Source organism: Xenopus tropicalis, chromosome 7, assembly GCF_000004195.4.
Source record: "Xenopus tropicalis strain Nigerian chromosome 7, UCB_Xtro_10.0, whole genome shotgun sequence".
NCBI classification, from domain to species: domain Eukaryota; kingdom Metazoa; phylum Chordata; class Amphibia; order Anura; family Pipidae; genus Xenopus; species Xenopus tropicalis.
The window spans coordinates 33,020,169-33,038,198 of NC_030683.2; the positions used below are offsets into that span (position 1 = coordinate 33,020,169).

Sequence of the window (18,030 nt, forward strand, 5' to 3'; positions counted from 1 at the left end):
CTTAGCAACCAGGCAGTAGTTTGAATGAGAGGCTGGAACATGAATAAGAGAGGACATGAATAGAAAAATACAATATTAAAAGTAACAATAACAGTAAAATTGTAGCCTCACAGAGAAATAGTTTTTTGGCTAGAGGAAGAGGTAGAAGAAGGCGGCAAATAATAAATAAAGACCAATGCAAAAGTTGCTTACTGTAGAAATGGCCATTCTATAACATACTAAAAGTTACACCACCCCTTTAACTCAGACACTCATTTATCCAACAGCAAAATTGTTTTTATGCAAAGGAACGGTACATGAGTGCTGCTGATCTGTTTAGACATTCAGTGCTGGAAATTGTCAATTATTTTGCTACAGAGCATTTTCTTGCTCTTTACTGACTTTCTGTAATTCATAACTGAGGCTACAACAGTTGTAAACTTGTTTTGTCCAGTTGAGTCTAATGCACACTGTTATAATAAACTATAAAGCTAAAAACTATCATGCTGATGTATGGTATTAAAGAAAGGGAATTCACGGGGCGAGGTGGGGGGCACATCTAAATTACTATTAACTATTAATACTTAGATGAATGCTTAGACTGACACATGTGATGCAAAAGCTGGCGACTGTCTCTGGGAGAAGCATGTTCAACCTTTGAAGTTCACTGCTGGAAACAGCTTTATTAATAGAACTGTATGAGGAAAAGCACAACCACAGAGAAGAAAGGGATCAGCCACATCTGGAGCCTGTCCTGCCACATGATTTAGCAAACCTGCTAAGGGCTGCAAACGCTTCCTACTGAGAATATGCTGATTCATGGACTTTGCTGGAACCACCACATAAAGCTTCAGAAATAATGACAGCGGCAGTGCGGGTTGGTGTTGTTTCATTTGCTTCTCTTTCAGGCACAAACTCTCACAAGTACTGTAATGGGTATTTATTTTGGGACACAGTAAAGGGAAGGCTTGTTATCACCCTAATCTAAATAACTTGGCAACCCAATTCTGCAATTCAAATAAAGTAGCGTTGTAGGTTTAACTGATCGGTATAAAAGTGGCAGTAGGTAAATCACCTATTGAAACTTTACCTATCATATTTTGAAGATTTGCATAATGGATATCTGCTGGATTAGATACTGGTCATCAGGGCTGCCATCAGAAACTTTGGGGCCCCGCACGAGTTATTTATATGGGGCCCCCCATAAACACAAGTGCGCAGTATCAAAATACTGGCCACGTCCTTTATGTGTGCAATATAAACAGCTGATATTACTCTATAATAAGTATATATAAATAGTCAAAATTAATATTAAATTGCTAAGTCGGTCAGTTCATTTTTTTAATTCATTGGGGGAGTTTGTCCCTGCAAAGCTTCCCTGCATTATATTTTGCTTGATACACAAGTTACTAAAGTTTCTAGGCAAGTTACGTAGTTTTCAAAGCAGTTTTTGCAGAAGCTTCGATGTAACTTACATAAATTGTGTAACTTTTGCAATGCAACGAGCCCCTCTAAGAAAAAAAGATTTCATGGGGCCTGGTACAGTTGTATCCCCTATACCCCCCTGATGGCAGCCCTGCTGGTCTTGTAGGCTGTTGTTTTGGTCCCATACATGGGCCAATACGCTGCAAGATCAGTCTAAAGTGGCCAGCAGCCAATGTCAATGATGAGTGTGTTATTCTAAGCAAAGCACTTTTGCTAATTACATTTATTTTATTTTTTTTAATTCCAAGACATTCCAGCATAAAGTACAGTCAATAAGAATTCTGTCACAACAGCGCCACCTGCTGTTCAGTTTCTAATCATGATGTTGTCAAGGAAGTTGTCAAGAGAAAGAGAGAGGGCTGATCTGAAGGCAAAATTCATTCATTTTGACAGTACTTTATCCATTAATATCTTGGAATTAAAAAAATAAATAATAATTAATTATTTAAAGGCTTTACTTATTCTTTAATAGAGGACAAATCTATGTATATATGCACATATTCCTGCTATTTCCCATAATAAAGTAAGAATTACCAGCTTTCACTGTCTGTTTCCTGTAAGATGAGTCTTGTCAAATGATCGACGACCAGGTCAATATCACTGGATGACAAAAAACCTTGAAGAGACAGGGACACAGGCTTTAAGTGAGACAGACAAATAACCACTTCTTAGGCCTTGAGCTAGACAGGTAAATGACGGAACATATTAAATGCTTCTGAAAAGCACAATTCTTAAAGCGCAACCTATCACTTTGTTCAACGTGAGGTTTCAGTCAACAGGGTTTGATTTAATTAAAAAAAATCTGTTTTTTGTTATTTCTTGCACTAAGCAGTGAAACAGAAATGCTTTCCCTTCTCAGCTTCCTAGTTCTTTTTCTGTGGGAGGACAATAAATATTGTCAAAGGAGGAATTATATATTTTCACAAAAGTTAAATTAATACTTTACATTAAGGTGTACAAAGGGACACCTGCAACACCATGGGTATGAATGAGAGAAAGAGGAGTGCATATTCCTGCTCAGGTTCTGATTCCGAAAATTTCATTGTCAGGGCTGCAGAAGCAACCGGAATGTAGGGGAGGTGGGAATTAACACTAACATTAAATGTAGACAACAAAAGGGAAAAAAAATATTTGTGAAACCTTAGGGGTAGGCTGAGGGGACATCAGGCATACACAGCTGAGGGCTTCTGGCCATACAAAAAGCAAATGAAATGGGGGAAAGCATAAATAAGTGCTCTTCTTTAGGAAAACATTAATAAAAGACTGAAAAGAGTAAGTCTGGCAGGGGATAAAGGTGGGCAAGCAGGAGTAGACACATTTTAAATCCTTTCTTGCTTTTCCTCTCGGCCTTGGTTTTATCCCCAAGTTTTCTGTGCCCTCTAATATCAGGGAGTGAATGCCAATGGACACGTATGATTCAATAAGTAAACACCGATTATAGTCTTGTACCAGAATAGTAAAACAGAAAAGAAACCTTGCTGCATCGCTAGGACAGTCAGGGTTCTCACAGCCACTTGATGCAGTTGAGTGCTGGAATCAGTCACTGCTGAAAATACCATGGTACACAAGGCTTCCTTTAAATTCCCCAGACCATTGTCATCTGCAGGGAAAAAAAAACAATCACATGAAGGATTCACTTATCTATGTTTTATAATGAGATTGTTTGCAAATTCATTACCTTCTTCATCAAGCCACCTGCTCTGCAGCTTCAAGAAGCCCAATGTCATCTCTAGGATTGTCCTGCGATGGCTGCTCTGAAAAGCCAACAATGGATCAGGTCAGTCTATAATCTGCCATTAAAAGGCTACTAACAATATGAAAATTATGGTGCCGAGTGCATTTAAGTTTGCTTTTTAGAATGTCACTAAGAGCAGACATGGTTCTATACACGGCACCAGCACCAGCTTGAATTCATTTGGTCACTGCAGCAGGCGCTGGCACTATGTGACCCTTCGTTACTTCATTTGTTCTGTTAGTATACATAGAAGTGAATATAGAGAACAAATATTCTCCTATGTTGGAGTCAATATAATACTTGTATATGAACAGTTATTTATTAAGGCATAACTTTATTTCCAAAGCTCCTGCAGATTGTAGGCAATACAGGGCACTAGTAGCTAGAATTAGATGTGAAGCAGAAGAATATAAAGCACACAAGGTTGCACTGTCCTCCTGGAATCCCCTACCTGAGCATGCTGGTTGTACTGTTCCAAAAGCAAAGGAAGGACATTGGCTGTGACTTTCCAACAGGCTCTGGAAGACCCACCAGCAGCAGCTTGCAAAAGTTTGGCACTGGGCCACACCAATTTCATATCCGGCTCACACAGATGGTGCTTGCAATCTAAAATATGTAGACATTTTGGCTTAAGACAACATTTAACACATTGGAGCCAGGGTTTTAGTGTGAAATACTTTGGTCTCCGTTTACTGGAGGTCAAATATGTGTTTAGACTTGAATGTTTTATACTGATTAACACAAGTAATAAAAAAAACTAAGCATATTAAACCATGCACAAAACAACTCATAGGTGTAGCAGTTATGAGAATGTGAAAGTGCCTTGCGAGAAACATCTGTTATATTATGGCAATATATGTATTGGTAACATGGTTTAGACTATTCTCTTTAAAAATCTTCTGTAACAAATAGCCAAGGACCCTATTTGTAAAGCACTGGATTAGTAATACCTACGTATGAAACTTTTCTAGCAAAGTCGGTAGTGTCAAAGCACAATATAGTCAATAAAAATGGAAACGTCAAAGTTCTAAAACCTAACAGAAATCCCATAAAAGCAATAACATTTGAATAACTTAGACCAGATTACCAATGGGCAGGGCAGCCATCAGAAATCAGATCTCACATACATAGCTGCAAGGCCCCCCCAAATTGTTTTGTACAAACACATTACAAACAACAGTCCTTATTACCCACCTTGCAGTATGCTGTTTAAAAATGAGTCCAGCAAATCCTCAGCATCAGGACTGAGTATTGAGCGAGAAAGGCAGGCAGAGAGTGCTTGTAGGGCAGCTAGACCTTCTGCCTCAATCTTTTCACTTGCTGTCTGAAATACCTGAAATGATGGCAAAAGAAGATGAAACCAAAACCAGAACCTCAGCAGGCATGGAAAATGTTGGACATATTCTCTTACGTACCTCCCGCCGTATGGATGACCAAAGACCAGAGAGGAATTCTTTCAGGTCCTTCTGTCCATAAACTGTACAACAGGCAATCTGAAAAGGACACATGAACCTCATAGCTCCTTTAATAATATGATTAGAGTGGCATAATATTTATCTTTGCTGTGCCTTTAAAGCACATTTTCACTATTATAGAAAATCCACTTAATTCAAGGGATAAATCTGTATTACATAACTGTAATACTGGATACTGAAAGAATTCAAGGCGGGCTGCAGCCCTGGTGGGCCAATGGCAGTCCTCCCAAGGGTCCCCAGTTTTTATAATTTTTTTTTTGCTGACAGTTGTTCATATATCTTATATCTATTTATAGTCTCCCTCAACTAAAATTCTGCCCCTAGCTAATTTAAAGAACTAATACAGAGTGAGCAAATTCCTGTGTCCCCCATAACATGATTCACTGATGTAAACCATCTCCAGAAGCTCTGACTTCATTTATTATCAGTGTGGTTTAATTTCATAAAATAAAATATGAATAATCTACATGAGCAGTCCAACTGAAAATAATGAACCTTCAATGTAACAACAACATTTACAAGGGCTCTTAAACTTGTTTATGATAGCTATCCTGTAAATGTTGCACACAGGGTTGTTAGCAGAGCTGCAAGGTCCAAGAGATTATAGCTTTCTATAAACATCTGTAAATGATATACTTATAAACAGCTCTGCCAGATAGGAAGGTTGAGCAGTGGGTATATATCACCTCTCTATACTAAGATTTTCAGCATTCCTGTCTGTCAGGCACCTCATTTATTGGCCACTCATGAGGGTGAAGACGTCACATTACAACATGGGATTAGAAATCTTTGGACATATACCAATACTGATAAAATATAAAACTGGATTACAGCATTTTAAGTGACATAGTGGGCTCAGCACAAAATTCCAACAACATTTTCTCTACCAGAATTTTTATTTTGGTGAAAAAAAGGGGGGGGCTATGGTGGGGGAGAACACTAGGTGCATACCTTTTCTTTCTGCCTACCTCTAGTCCAGACCCTCGAGTCCTGCAAACAATGGTGATGGTACCCCACCACAACAACATACCGTTCTCCCTGCATGCAGATTTATTTTGTTTTTCTATTATAACAAGCTCCAACTTCAACTATGATGACTTCAAAGAGGTGCCTACTGGGCATGCCTAATTGATTTATTTGGAGCAGAGGCAGTGAGCATGCCCAGTAGGCACCTCTTAGAGGTCCTTAAAGTCAGAGAAAGAAGCATGGGTCAGAAAGCAAAAGGGGAGGAGATTCATCCTAGACATCAGTAAAAGATCTGCAGTTCAGCTAGTTATAATAGAGAAACAAAATAAGTCTGAATGTAGGAAGAAAGGTACATTATTTTGGGGGCTGTTTAGAGTCATTTTAGGGGATTTAAAAATAAAAGGCTAATGATCTTTTGCATTATGATATAAAGAAATAACTTAAAAACCACTGAAACTGTTATTGACTGTTATCAAACAATCCACCTTGCATTTTGATTTTTAACCATATTGTGCTTAATTATGGGCTTACAGTAGTATCTAAGGTAACAATTTTTGGTTTGATAGCCCAGTGTCGGACTGGCCCACCAGAACACCAGGAAAACTCCCGGTGGGCCCAGGTGTCAGTGGGCCCTTCTGCTCCTGACCATTTGGCCTACTTCATGGTCATTCCCTATTTCTGAATTGGAACAAAGAGAAGAGATCGATGCTAGCATGTAAACAAAAGAGACTAGGAGAATAAAGAGGTTAGGCGAGGAAAGGAGGAAAAATAGTTTGGAGAGTGGGTCTATGGTCTAAAGTTTTCTGGTGGGCCCCTGGGTTCCCAGTCCGACGCTGAGATAGCCCCACCCATAGAGGTATTCTAGGCAAAGAACAACGAAAAGGAAAAAGACTTACCAGTGTCTGAAGCGAATCCAGCTTAGCACTTTGCACATCAGAGTCCATTTTTTCAATTAAGAGTGGCAGAAAGAACTGAAAACATGTAAAAAAAAAAAAAAAAAAAAAACAATGTTTCAAAAACCCTCTGACACAGTGAAAATAAAATCACAGTGCTGAATTAAGAGGCAAGATTTAGATCTCAGTAATTGGAAAATTTGTATGTAAAACACCACTGCTAAGAACTAATACCATTATTGCTGATTACTATAAAATAGAACAGTTTAAAATCCTGAGGCCACATGATAACTATAATTTAGTGAACAAAAGAGATAAGTGCTTCCCCAAAACACCAATATGGCATCTATTTTAAAGCAACATACAAGGGAAGCATTAGGTAGAGCGTTTTTCTAAAGATTCTCGCTATTTACATCTAGTTTATTATGGCCGTCCAAGTGGAATTTCAAATATATATGTGTGTTATCTGTATGAATATAAATTGCATGTAATCTTTATGTATACACCCATTTATTGTATAGCGCTGCAGAATATGTTGGTGCTGTATCAATAAGTAATAATAATTGCACAATAATGTAGTACTGATTTCTGGGACATACAGAGTTTACACTGTCACTATGTTTCTCATAAAAGAGACCATTAAAAGCCAGTAATTGCCAATAGACTGGGGTTTATTAGTATGACTCTTACTTATATTATACTGTTTCTGTATTAAAAGGTGCACCATACTATAGAAAAATTCCACATTTACTGCCAAAGAACATAAAAAACATTGGTTTTAATGCATCAATAAAAGCACTAAGGGTTAGCAAGAAGCCGGTATTTCACAATCTCTACTTTATATTTTACCTCTGCAAAACGTGATGTAGACACCAGAACAGCTCTCAAGCCCACTATTAAGTGTTCCCTGGTAATGCCATGTGGATCATTGGGTGGCTGCAACAGTAAATAAAATGGAGTTAGTATATGTGAAGTGCGTCTGTCCTATCTGAGCAAGCTACAAATACAGTAAGGCAACACAAAAGATTAAGATTCTTACAGGAGTGAAATCTATGGGAAAATAGCATGATGTCACTTCAAACAGCTCTTCCACAAAAGGACCTGCAAACAATCACATCGATTAGAACAGATTTTACATAGAAAATAAAACTTCACAAGAAAAATGTATGAGCAATATACATTTTTCCCCACAACCTAAAGTTACGCCACTGCCACCTACAGCTTTAAAGGGGATGTAAGCCAAAAAGTAAAATTAAGTGGTGAATAAAATTGTAATTCAAAAGCAACTTTTCAATATTCATTCAATGAATTGCTTTGAATTACAATTTTCTTCACTACTTCACAACTACGACTTTTACTTGCCTTAGGTCCCCTTTACAACGGTTTTAAAGTTCTTTGTAAATATACCTGCTATTGCAAAAAAGTAGCTGTCTGTCCCATGCTGCAAAAAATGTAGCAAAAGCCAGCTAATAAAAAGACCTATGAAGAAACCTGCAAGTCTGATTTTTACTACACTGTTTCAAGGGACAAAAAAGCAGCACAGAAACAGGTAGAAAAATTCAGCCCTCAATTCCAATTACATTTACAAATATGTTTCTGGACTGAAACACTTTTGGTTTTGTACTCTGTTCTGGGCCTACTAAACACACTGTCCCCTGCACTCGGCCTCCTGGGAAACAATGAAGGGCTCACAGTGAACTCCAGTGACTGACTATGCCTTTGGCAATACACTAAAAAGGCTATTTTGATGACCTGGAAGGTAGTGGAACATCCAACACTGAGGGGGCAGATTTATCAAAACTTGAGTTTAGAGCTTAATATATAAAAACTCACCAACGTTCTATTCATTCCTATGGGATGATAAATATCATTCTAAAAATAATGAATAGAACCAATGATTTTCGAATGAATGATTTTTATGCATTAAAATCTACCATTTTGATAAATCTGCCCGAGCTGTCCAGTCAAGTCTGGGAAAATGTGGGACAAATGGTTATTCATCATAGCTTTGTTCAACCAAAATGCTCTCCGTTGAACACAACATAGTAAACACATATATGTACCATATATGAACTCTCACGCCCCACATATGGCATAACCCGTCCCTAAGCCTACTACTTCTCTTCCTTTTTTCTTCCTTTTTCCACTTCTCACTTGCTCTCTCTTACCAAGTGCATAGTTCTTAGTAATGATATCCTGCACAATGTGGAAGGCCACTAGGAGGTTTCGTGGATCCTTTTCTCCATCCATAACTTGAATGAATCCATAAGTGAAATCAGCTCCAAGACTCTTCAGCTCTACAAGTGGATATCAGGATGCATGTTATTAGTTCACTGCAATTAAGATTTCCAGACAGGCTGGATATGTATTATATGTATATCTACATATCTCATGCTACTGAGCTGCCCAGTCAAGTACAATAAAAACACAGGATGATAAAGGGCAAGACATTAAACAACTGAAAATATATTCAGTGTAAAACCAGATCATTTAAAGCATATAATGTGACATGTAATAGTATATAACTTGTTTGCTTAATTCTCTGAGAGACAATATACAGAGCTTAATGTTGGCCAGTCAAGAATAATTTATTAGCATTTTGGTGACTGTAGGGTAACTGAAGAGCAAGATGCACTCTGCCTATATAATTTGCTGAATATTTATAGTGATAAGGACAATGTCAATCCTACAGTACCCAAAAATAATCTGTACAATATTTGACTGAATATTAGTAATTTTCAGGTGGACAAAAGCTTGGCTGGGTCCTGCAGGTTAAAGGTCAGCCCATGTAAAATGGTAGTTTGTAGTGCCACTTTTGTCACGACTCAACTTGCACCCTATAGGAAACAGTATTCCTACTTTAAAATATTAGGGCATTTGAAACCACCCTGAAGTTTAAGAGCCTGTACAAAATCACACACCCTGCAAAATTAATTATTAATTTTTGTACCTTCCTCGCGTGTCTTCATGAAATTAGTGATGATCATGTAGACTGTGTGTCGGTCAATCTGCATTAAAGACTAAAAGGAAACAGAAAATAAATGGTGGCAATCATATCCGGTGCAGAGCGCGGTGGAACACATGAGGGAGAGGAGACGCCGGCTTACTTCTTGACTTGCACACTGAAGGAGTCAGCTTCCGGGTGACTTATGTAAGTGTGTTACTTTTAAAACGTCTTTAAATAAATTGTATTACACTATTGGCGCTACCCCTGCTTCCTAATTACAAAAAAAAAAAACTGAAGGTAAAAAAATCTTTCATCAATGCTTAAATTATAAGTAAGACACAAGGTTAAAATAATTTGTTTTTAATACACTAGATGGGTGATCAAGCCCATCTTGAAGGCAAATTAGGGTGACGCTAGGAGTGAAAACTTATTTGCTATATTTTTAGAATTATGGCTGAATGTCTAATACACCAATGTTTTCTTATACTGGTAACTAGTGTCAGATTGAGATGGCAGTCCTATTTGGCCTTAAGTTGAGTATTCATCAGTATACAGACTATTGTCCTACTGTTTATGGTGTTTAAAATAGTTATCTTTATTGATCTGCATCTCTCAGTCTTTGAATGCCAGTTGCTATCTTGGTTGCCAGAGCTTACTTAAGGTGGCCACACACGTGGCGATCTGACGATCTTCAGATCAGATCGTCAGATCCGCCACTAACCTTCAGGGCTGAAACAGGCAGATAATGAGGTAGAAACAATAGGATTTCTACCTCCTTCTGCCGATTCAGCGCTGAAGGCAGATTTTGGTCAGGCGCCTTCAATGGCGCCCGATCAAAATCTTTTAACTGGCCCGATCGGCGAGTCAACCGATATCAGCAGCTTCCTGCGATATCGGTCGACTCGCCACTTGCCATACACGCACCGAATATCGTACGAAACAAGGTTTCGTATGATATTATCAGTGCGTGTATGGCCAGCTTTACCCAAGAATCCAGGCAGCATAAAATTCCTGTCTAGGAATCAGTGACTCACAGCATGTTAGTTATAGTTGGGTAAAACGAACAATGAATTAAATAATAAGAATAATAAATACAAGCTATCCTTTAAACTAAGGATGCACAGAATCTAGGATTCGGTTCGGTATTAGGCCAGGATTCAGCCTTTTTCGGCAGGGTTTGGATTCAGCCAAATCCACGGTCCTGGCCGAACCAAATCCAAATCCTAATTAGCACAAATTAGCATATGCTAATTAGGATAAGAAAGGGTTAAATGTCCGTGTGAACACAGAAGTGAAAATAATTTTCGCCAATTTTTTCCACTTCTGTATACTAATTAGCATATGCTAATTAGGATTTGGTTCGGTATTTAGCCAAATCCATCGGGATGGATTCGGGAGTTTGGCCGAACCCTAAAAACTGGGTTTGAAGCATCTACATAAAACAGATTTTGGAATATTAAAACGACAAAGAATAATTTCTAACCTGAACATGGACTTCTTGAAAAACTGATTTAAGCACAGACACGGCCAAACCTTGAGGGAGCACATCGCACATGCTCTGTAAGATAAAATATGTATTATTTAAACAGGGATTCAATGTTAAAATTTATCTCCTGCAGGAATTACAAAATCTACAGCTCTTCAGTTCTATTGCAGAACTAAAACGCCCAGCAACAGCAGGAGGGCTGCATGATGAACTGAGCTTATTCTTGTACCTGCATTATTAAACTGAGAGCAGTATAAAATATAAGGGCTATGGCAAACATGGTATTCTGATTGTCGCTACTTCCTGCTCAGTATTCCTTCCTGTTTTTTGAACTGGAGTGTTCTCTAGCACTAACCATTTGTACCAGGTAACCCATTACAGTTCCAGTTCAAGTGGTGGGAAGCAGAATTCACATCAATGTCATATGTACTGGCAACCAAAACACCATGCAAAACGCATTTCCAAAACAACATGCTCACCAATGCCATCAGTCCTTTGAGGACATGCGGTGTAATGAGATGATGGTCCTTCAATCGGTTTTCATAAAACAAAACCAGGACTTCCACTGAAAGTCAAAACAATGTGGGCATTAGGAAGCTTGTACAGGTAACCCTTACCACACAATTTGTTTAAAAAAACAATTTAAAGCAGGGTTGTCCAACTTATTACATGTTAGTGGACCAATATTCTCATGTTCTAGGGACTGGTTAAATAAAAATAATGATGTTTACAGTGAAGTCCATAAAGCGTTTAAGTAGACTGGGGGCTAAACAAATCCTGTGGCAGGCCACATGTGTACACATTTTCACCCCACAATCTGCTTTATGTAGCTGCACACAGGCCAATGCTGTGCTGTCAGTGTAGCTACATGAAGCAGCTTGTCCGCTTCTCTGTCTGTGTATAAAATGCAAGCAGACAGAAGCAAATGATCCACCCCCTTAGCCATAATGTGGCCATACACAAGCAGATTGAAGCTGCCGTTTTGGTCACATCAGACCAAATCAGCAGCTTATCTGCCAATGAAGGGCCCCTCCAATGAGCCTGTCTGACCGCTATCTGGCCAAAAATTGGCTATATGTCAATCAGACAGGTTTAAAAATCCCGCCATGGTGATGACAGCATCAGCTTGATTATGCAGTCCACACACCAACAGCCTGCATTTCTGTGGTTATGATCAGCCATTATCACCCATTTCAAGGTGGACATATCAGGGACAGATCCGCTCGTCTTTTGTCCTCAACAAATAAAAGGATCTGACAATTGGCCAGGACAGGAACATAGCCTATTCTAAACCTTTTGTATTCTACACAGTTTATCTGCTGTCTTCTATGTAACCTGTGCCATTTGTTTTTTATTGTGCACTGGATGGAACCGGATGGATGCACTGGAATCCACCTTTATGCTTCAAAAATCTGATTGTTGTGCCTATACCCTGATGCAGGCACGCTAGGCAGAATTTGGCGCAAAACTGCATACACAATGCGAGGGCTCTGTGTGCAGGCACAACAATCGGATTAGGGGGCGGATTATTGGCCCGCGCTTATCTGCAGGCTGAGAATCTGTCCCATGTGGCATTAGCTTTATGGTGGGGAGAGGGTGTTGATTCCCTGATACTTTGCACAAGAATAACACAACTAGAGAGGCACATTTTTCACCTGATAACTTTCACCCAGAAATGACCAGCACCTTAAATTGAAGCTGCCAGTTACTCAACCAGACAGATGGCTTTCAGTATAAAAATGTACATCTGAGCACTTTCAGGCTGAGAAACATGTCTCACAGCTCACGGCACCTTAAGGCCACATGGAGCATTTCTGGGCTGGTGTATTTACCTTGCACAGAGAGTCCTGATAACACCCCCACGCTGTGCCCCCCGTAATTCATATGCATGAAAAATGCATGTATTTTGGGATGAAAACTGCCTGCCAAGTGGTGACAGGTGGTATAATTTGAAGACCATGGGCAGAGAAATGTTAAGCTTCTGGCACAAGAAACAATTCTCTGCTGGAGTATTTCAGTCAGCAAAGAGACTTCTAATAACCCCCATGCCTTATATGATTCAGGTGGATGGAAACCACCTGTTAGCAGTCACGACAGGCACGTTTCTCTACTGGATGCAAAGACTCCGTTTACCTAGAGAACCTGCAAGTTCTGTCAAATACAGTTATCCTTGTGCACAGTACTGGGGTAATGAGCACCAAAGGAAGAATGCAATTTGTGCCATAGGCCTATGAGAATGATGAAGCATCTCTTTTAATAGAAGGTTGGCAATATTCTCTTTAACCTTTTGAAAGTCCGTGTGTGCTGCTTAAAATATTACAGGATGGAAAAAATGGTAAGCAAGGTTATACAGGTACCCTAATGTTTGGATGTTTACCTTCTTTTTCTGTAAGCCTGGAGTAGCACTCCAGTAAAACTCTTGACAGAAGCTGCATGCCTTTAGCTCGCGATCTGGGTTCAGGGTTTGCAAGGCAAGAGCTTATAAAAGAGCAAGAAACAAAATGAAACTGGTCAGTAATGGTTTCCATTAATTGTCCAAAAAGATCACTATTTACAAGGTATAGCCTGTGAAACAGGGAAAAATGTTCAAACAAAATTAAAAATTGAGCACTAGCAATGACGAGAATACTTTGGGGACCAGCGATGGAGTTTAACGTAAAGGGAGATTTAATGATTAAGAACACAAGAATATTGTGCCTTTGCCAAAGTGAGTCACAGCCGCTTCGACCACTGGCCCTCCTACACAGACAGTGTAGGAGGGGCCACATGCGGTATGGCTGCCTTTCTGTTGTATTGATGGCTCTTGTATGAACAATCAGAACAGCTGCAGCTCCTCTTAACTTTATAATCTGCTGATCCATTGACCATTAACTAGCAGACATGGTGCACTGGCAAATGAAAAATTGTAACCTGCACAATTTTTAAACCAACTGATATCCATAAAACATGGACATTAATTAGAACAAGCCACTATTAGGCATGCACAAATTCTGGATTTGCTGTGGGATTTGGCCAAATCATGTGACTGAGCAGACTAGACTAGAGCAGAAATAACAGTTCTGCAGGTAACTAGGGACACAGAGGATTCCAGTGTACAAATGAAGGTCCTTTATCCTACCACATAAATTCCATACCTGCCTATATTCCCCTTATCACCAACCTTTCCGACATACTGTACCCTTTTACCAACCAGACCAAAGCAAATCCAGCTAATTCCACTCATCCAATATATCTTTTATGATGGCATCGCTATGCTTTACCCAGAAGACTGTGGACATTTCATATTAATTAGTTTTGGGTGCATTTTTCTATCTGACTGTGTTTTACATGGGCATTTTTAGATACATTTTTGCAACCAGGAGGTTCAAAAGATACCACAGACCAAAAAAAACAATAAATAAAGATTGACAGTGTGACGCACTTTTGCAGAGATTTTTAGATTTCAAAAGTTCCTACCCCACTACTGCAGTCACAAATTCATTTACAACCCCCCCTAGCCCTTAAGGATACAGGTATAAGAAAATACAGACATAATAATTAACCCTCTATAGTTACAGTTATAGTCAGAGGCAGAAAATAAGCAGTTACACACAAAATTCCCCATTATTTCCATTCAGTCTGGGCTCTTTGTCTACTTTTTTGGAGTTCTCAAAAAAAGTTGGTCCATTTTTGGCACAATATCAATCGGGAAGGTCAGTTTTAAAGGACCTGAATAAGCAGCTCAAACCTGTCCGTGTATGGCAGTGATACACGGGGAGATTAGTCGCCGTGTGACAAATCTTCGTTGTTGCAGCGCGACTAATCTCCCTGTGTCAAGCCCCCAAGGTTGTCCATTGCAGTTGGTAAGAGTGCAAAGACTCATTTCTGAAGACTGGAAATGAGATCAAAGAATGAGAGAAACTGTGGCAAAGTTAATAATGAGGTCGTACAAAAAATATGATTTTGGCAGAATTTAACAAGGTCTTGAACACTCTGAGAAATATTTTACTGCCTTTAAATAATCCATAAATATAAAAGCTTCTTGCAACCTAAAAGCAGCCACTATATTGTAAAGTCAGTTATGTTGTTAATTCACAGATGTTTTTTCAGAAGAAATATCATGCCATGTTACTGGAATTTATGAAAACCAATGAGTTAAACATTTGGGTCAGCTTTCAGTAATAAGGGAGAAAGAACTAAACAGATTATATTACAAGCACTGAGAAATAGTTGAATATTAATTGACTGTATAAAGAAACTCCATAGCAGGCAAACCAGAGATAGATGCAGAGCAATATTTAGCAGTGAAATCCTAGGCAGCAAAGCTTTCTGTAATGTGTGGCAAGGCAGAATCTCCTGGTGGGCTGTCGCCAAGGACAATTTCTCATGGTAGGTCACCTGTTACATTTAGCGCTACATGCACCAAATTGTTGTGGGCCCTCAATATCAGGTTCTCTGATGGGCCCCAGGAAGCCCAGTCTGACACTCAGTGATCCCCAACCAGTGGCTCGGGGCAACATGTTGCTCCCCAACCCCTTGGATGTTGCCCTCAGTGCCCCCAAGCCAGGTAGTTATTATTGAATTCCTGACTTGGGGGCAAGTTTTGGTTGAGTAAAAACAAGATTTACTACCAAATAAAGCCTCCTGTAAGCTGATAGTGTGCATAGAGGCTGCCTAATAGCCAATCTTAGCAATTATTTGGCACCCCCTTGAACTTTTATGATGCTTGTGTTGCTCTCCAAGTCTTTTTACATTTGACCGTGGCTCACAAGGTAGAAAGGTTGGGGACCCCTGCAATAAGACATATCTAAAATATGGAGAAGGAAATGCCAAATGAAAGAATGTAATCAAGATTTTAAAGGAACAACTCATGAGGTTGTTAGACCTCCATTAAGAGGAGGTAATTTTAAAATACCTTCCTTCCACAGTACAGCATTCTTTATCAATAAGCTTCTCTTATAAACAGCGGGTTTTAATAAAAACTGGATTGATGAGTACTTATAGTGCAAACAGTTCTGTACAGAAAAATTCTCTTCCTTACCTAGTGCGGCCTGTACTATAAAAAAAACCTAAAGCAATATTTTTTTTAGTCACTATATTCTTAAGCTTGTTAATCTGATTAAAATGCCATTCGTGGAGATGCTTAGTTATAAATATTGACCCTTTATGGCTTTCAATAAAATGCTGAAAATGCTCTGCAACACATCTGATTTAGAGAAAGGGTGTCTTGTTTTTGGGGGTGTCAATGACCCTGGCTAGGATTAATCACAAGACTGCATTTTAGAATTAGTATTAATTATTTAAATTAGAATCAATTTTATTCATCTTCCAGTCTATCATTTAAACCACTGCCTTGCTTCTAGAATCAGTGACCCAACCAACCTACACTTAAGCCGTGTTTAATTTCAAAATAAAGAGTTTTTTTTATTTGAAACAGTAGGTAGAACACACATACATTACTACCACACTTCTTCCTTTAACAGCAACGTTGAATAGGTCACGTCTAAAGACAAAGAAAAATTTCACGTTTCTTACCCAAGTGCCTCCACCACTTGCAGCACAGTGAAGATCCCATCTTTTACACCTGGAGAAATAAACAAAAGATGAATATCTGTATAAATTAATGGATATTTATTATCAGAATTATAGGTCTAATCATAATGTATCTCCTGAAAGCCTAAGCAGTGAGTTCAGTTTATGATGCTAAATTACCACCCGCACACAACCCGCAGGGTTGAAAATATTACAGTATGAAACAAGACAGAAGTACATGTACATACAGATAGTGAACTTTTTATTAAATAGGGCAGTTTACCTTAAATTATTGTTTATTATAACGTAGAAAGTGTTGCAGTAGGGTATTCTTTCATTATGGATGGAGAGGTAACATGCAGAAAGTGAACAGCAACTGGCCTTGAAGAAAGATTCACCTCTGATCCTTGCACCACTATTTCATTCCCAGTGAGAGAAATACCCCCACATCAATCAAATGTGAAAAACCAATCTATTGCCAAAACAGCATGACAAGGTAAAGCTAAATCTAAGTGTAACTCCAATGTTGAAAAGCCCTATAAATAACATTCTGTGGTGCAACTCGAGTTACTGGGCCCTACAGCGAAAATAACGTTTGCCCCCCCTTAAACTTTGGGGAAAAATACATTTTCCATAATAATATATGTTATAAAAGCTGTTGATGGCATCATTGGGATGGAGAACCCAATACCGCATTGGTAACACCATATGAATCACAATGCTTGTTGCTTTTATGTTAAATTCTTCCTTTAAAATTACTTCCCAATTTGCTAAGCAGAGATTCCCTTGAAGGCTCTGAAGCCTTTAGGGCAGCTACACGATTCAGAGACATGTGATTACGTATCAAATTAAGATAGCTGAATTGCTCATTTCTGGGATGCAACCAGATGGTAAAGCAAAATGCTTTCCAAGCCCTTTAGCAGACAGTTGGCTAGAGACTTTGGGAAAAACAAAGAGAGACACAGCAAACGCTCAACAACTTTTTGCACCTTTACTGATAACTGGATGAATACTGTGGGTTACTGTAGACTTGCTAATATATAAGACAGGACTAACCAATATTAGGTCATGTCAGAAAGGCAATCGCATAACTAAAGCATCATATTTTACTAAAGCTTCGATTTAATAATGTTATATTGATCCTGATCATGTATGTATGTATATTATAAAATTCTACTTATTATGTACCCAGCGCTGTACAGCAGAACAATAAAGCCACAGACCACACAGGGATCATTGCAAAAATAAATACAAAGCACAGTTACATAAAGTGGTGGCTAACAGACACAAATGGGAGGATATTAAGTGCTGCAGGTTACAGTAGTTGACACTGAACTGTAAGTGCCAGAACTGGGCCAGGTAGTATGCGAGTGCTTTAAGGTTAATACCACACAGGACTGATTTGCGTTTTTCCACACGCTAAGAATCAGCCTCTATACCGGCATCAGTCTTCTATTCTGCTTGCACCCAGAACCAGGGCACAGGTACACATAGAAAATATCGTCTCTGAGATGCATACTCTCACAATTCTTTGCCACTGTCAGTCGCGCGCA

General features: G+C 38.9%; 1 protein-coding gene across 1 annotated transcript in view; it reads right to left on the reverse strand.

Annotated features, from left to right (window-relative positions):
* The window catches only part of mms19 (MMS19 homolog, cytosolic iron-sulfur assembly component), a 42,722-nt gene that overhangs the window by 11,326 nt on the left and 13,366 nt on the right, over nt 1–18,030 (reverse strand). Inside the window, exons 2-16 of the mRNA NM_001078912.1 lie at nt 16,481–16,529; nt 13,344–13,444; nt 11,446–11,531; nt 10,964–11,038; nt 9,484–9,553; nt 8,702–8,830; nt 7,573–7,634; nt 7,383–7,469; nt 6,537–6,611; nt 4,615–4,692; nt 4,394–4,532; nt 3,651–3,805; nt 3,143–3,218; nt 2,939–3,064; nt 1,999–2,080 (exon numbers count right to left, since the gene is read on the reverse strand). Coding sequence (NP_001072380.1) covers nt 1,999–2,080; nt 2,939–3,064; nt 3,143–3,218; nt 3,651–3,805; nt 4,394–4,532; nt 4,615–4,692; nt 6,537–6,611; nt 7,383–7,469; nt 7,573–7,634; nt 8,702–8,830; nt 9,484–9,553; nt 10,964–11,038; nt 11,446–11,531; nt 13,344–13,444; nt 16,481–16,529 — 1,390 coding nt within the window. The remainder of the gene's footprint in view (nt 1–1,998; nt 2,081–2,938; nt 3,065–3,142; nt 3,219–3,650; nt 3,806–4,393; nt 4,533–4,614; nt 4,693–6,536; nt 6,612–7,382; nt 7,470–7,572; nt 7,635–8,701; nt 8,831–9,483; nt 9,554–10,963; nt 11,039–11,445; nt 11,532–13,343; nt 13,445–16,480; nt 16,530–18,030) is intronic.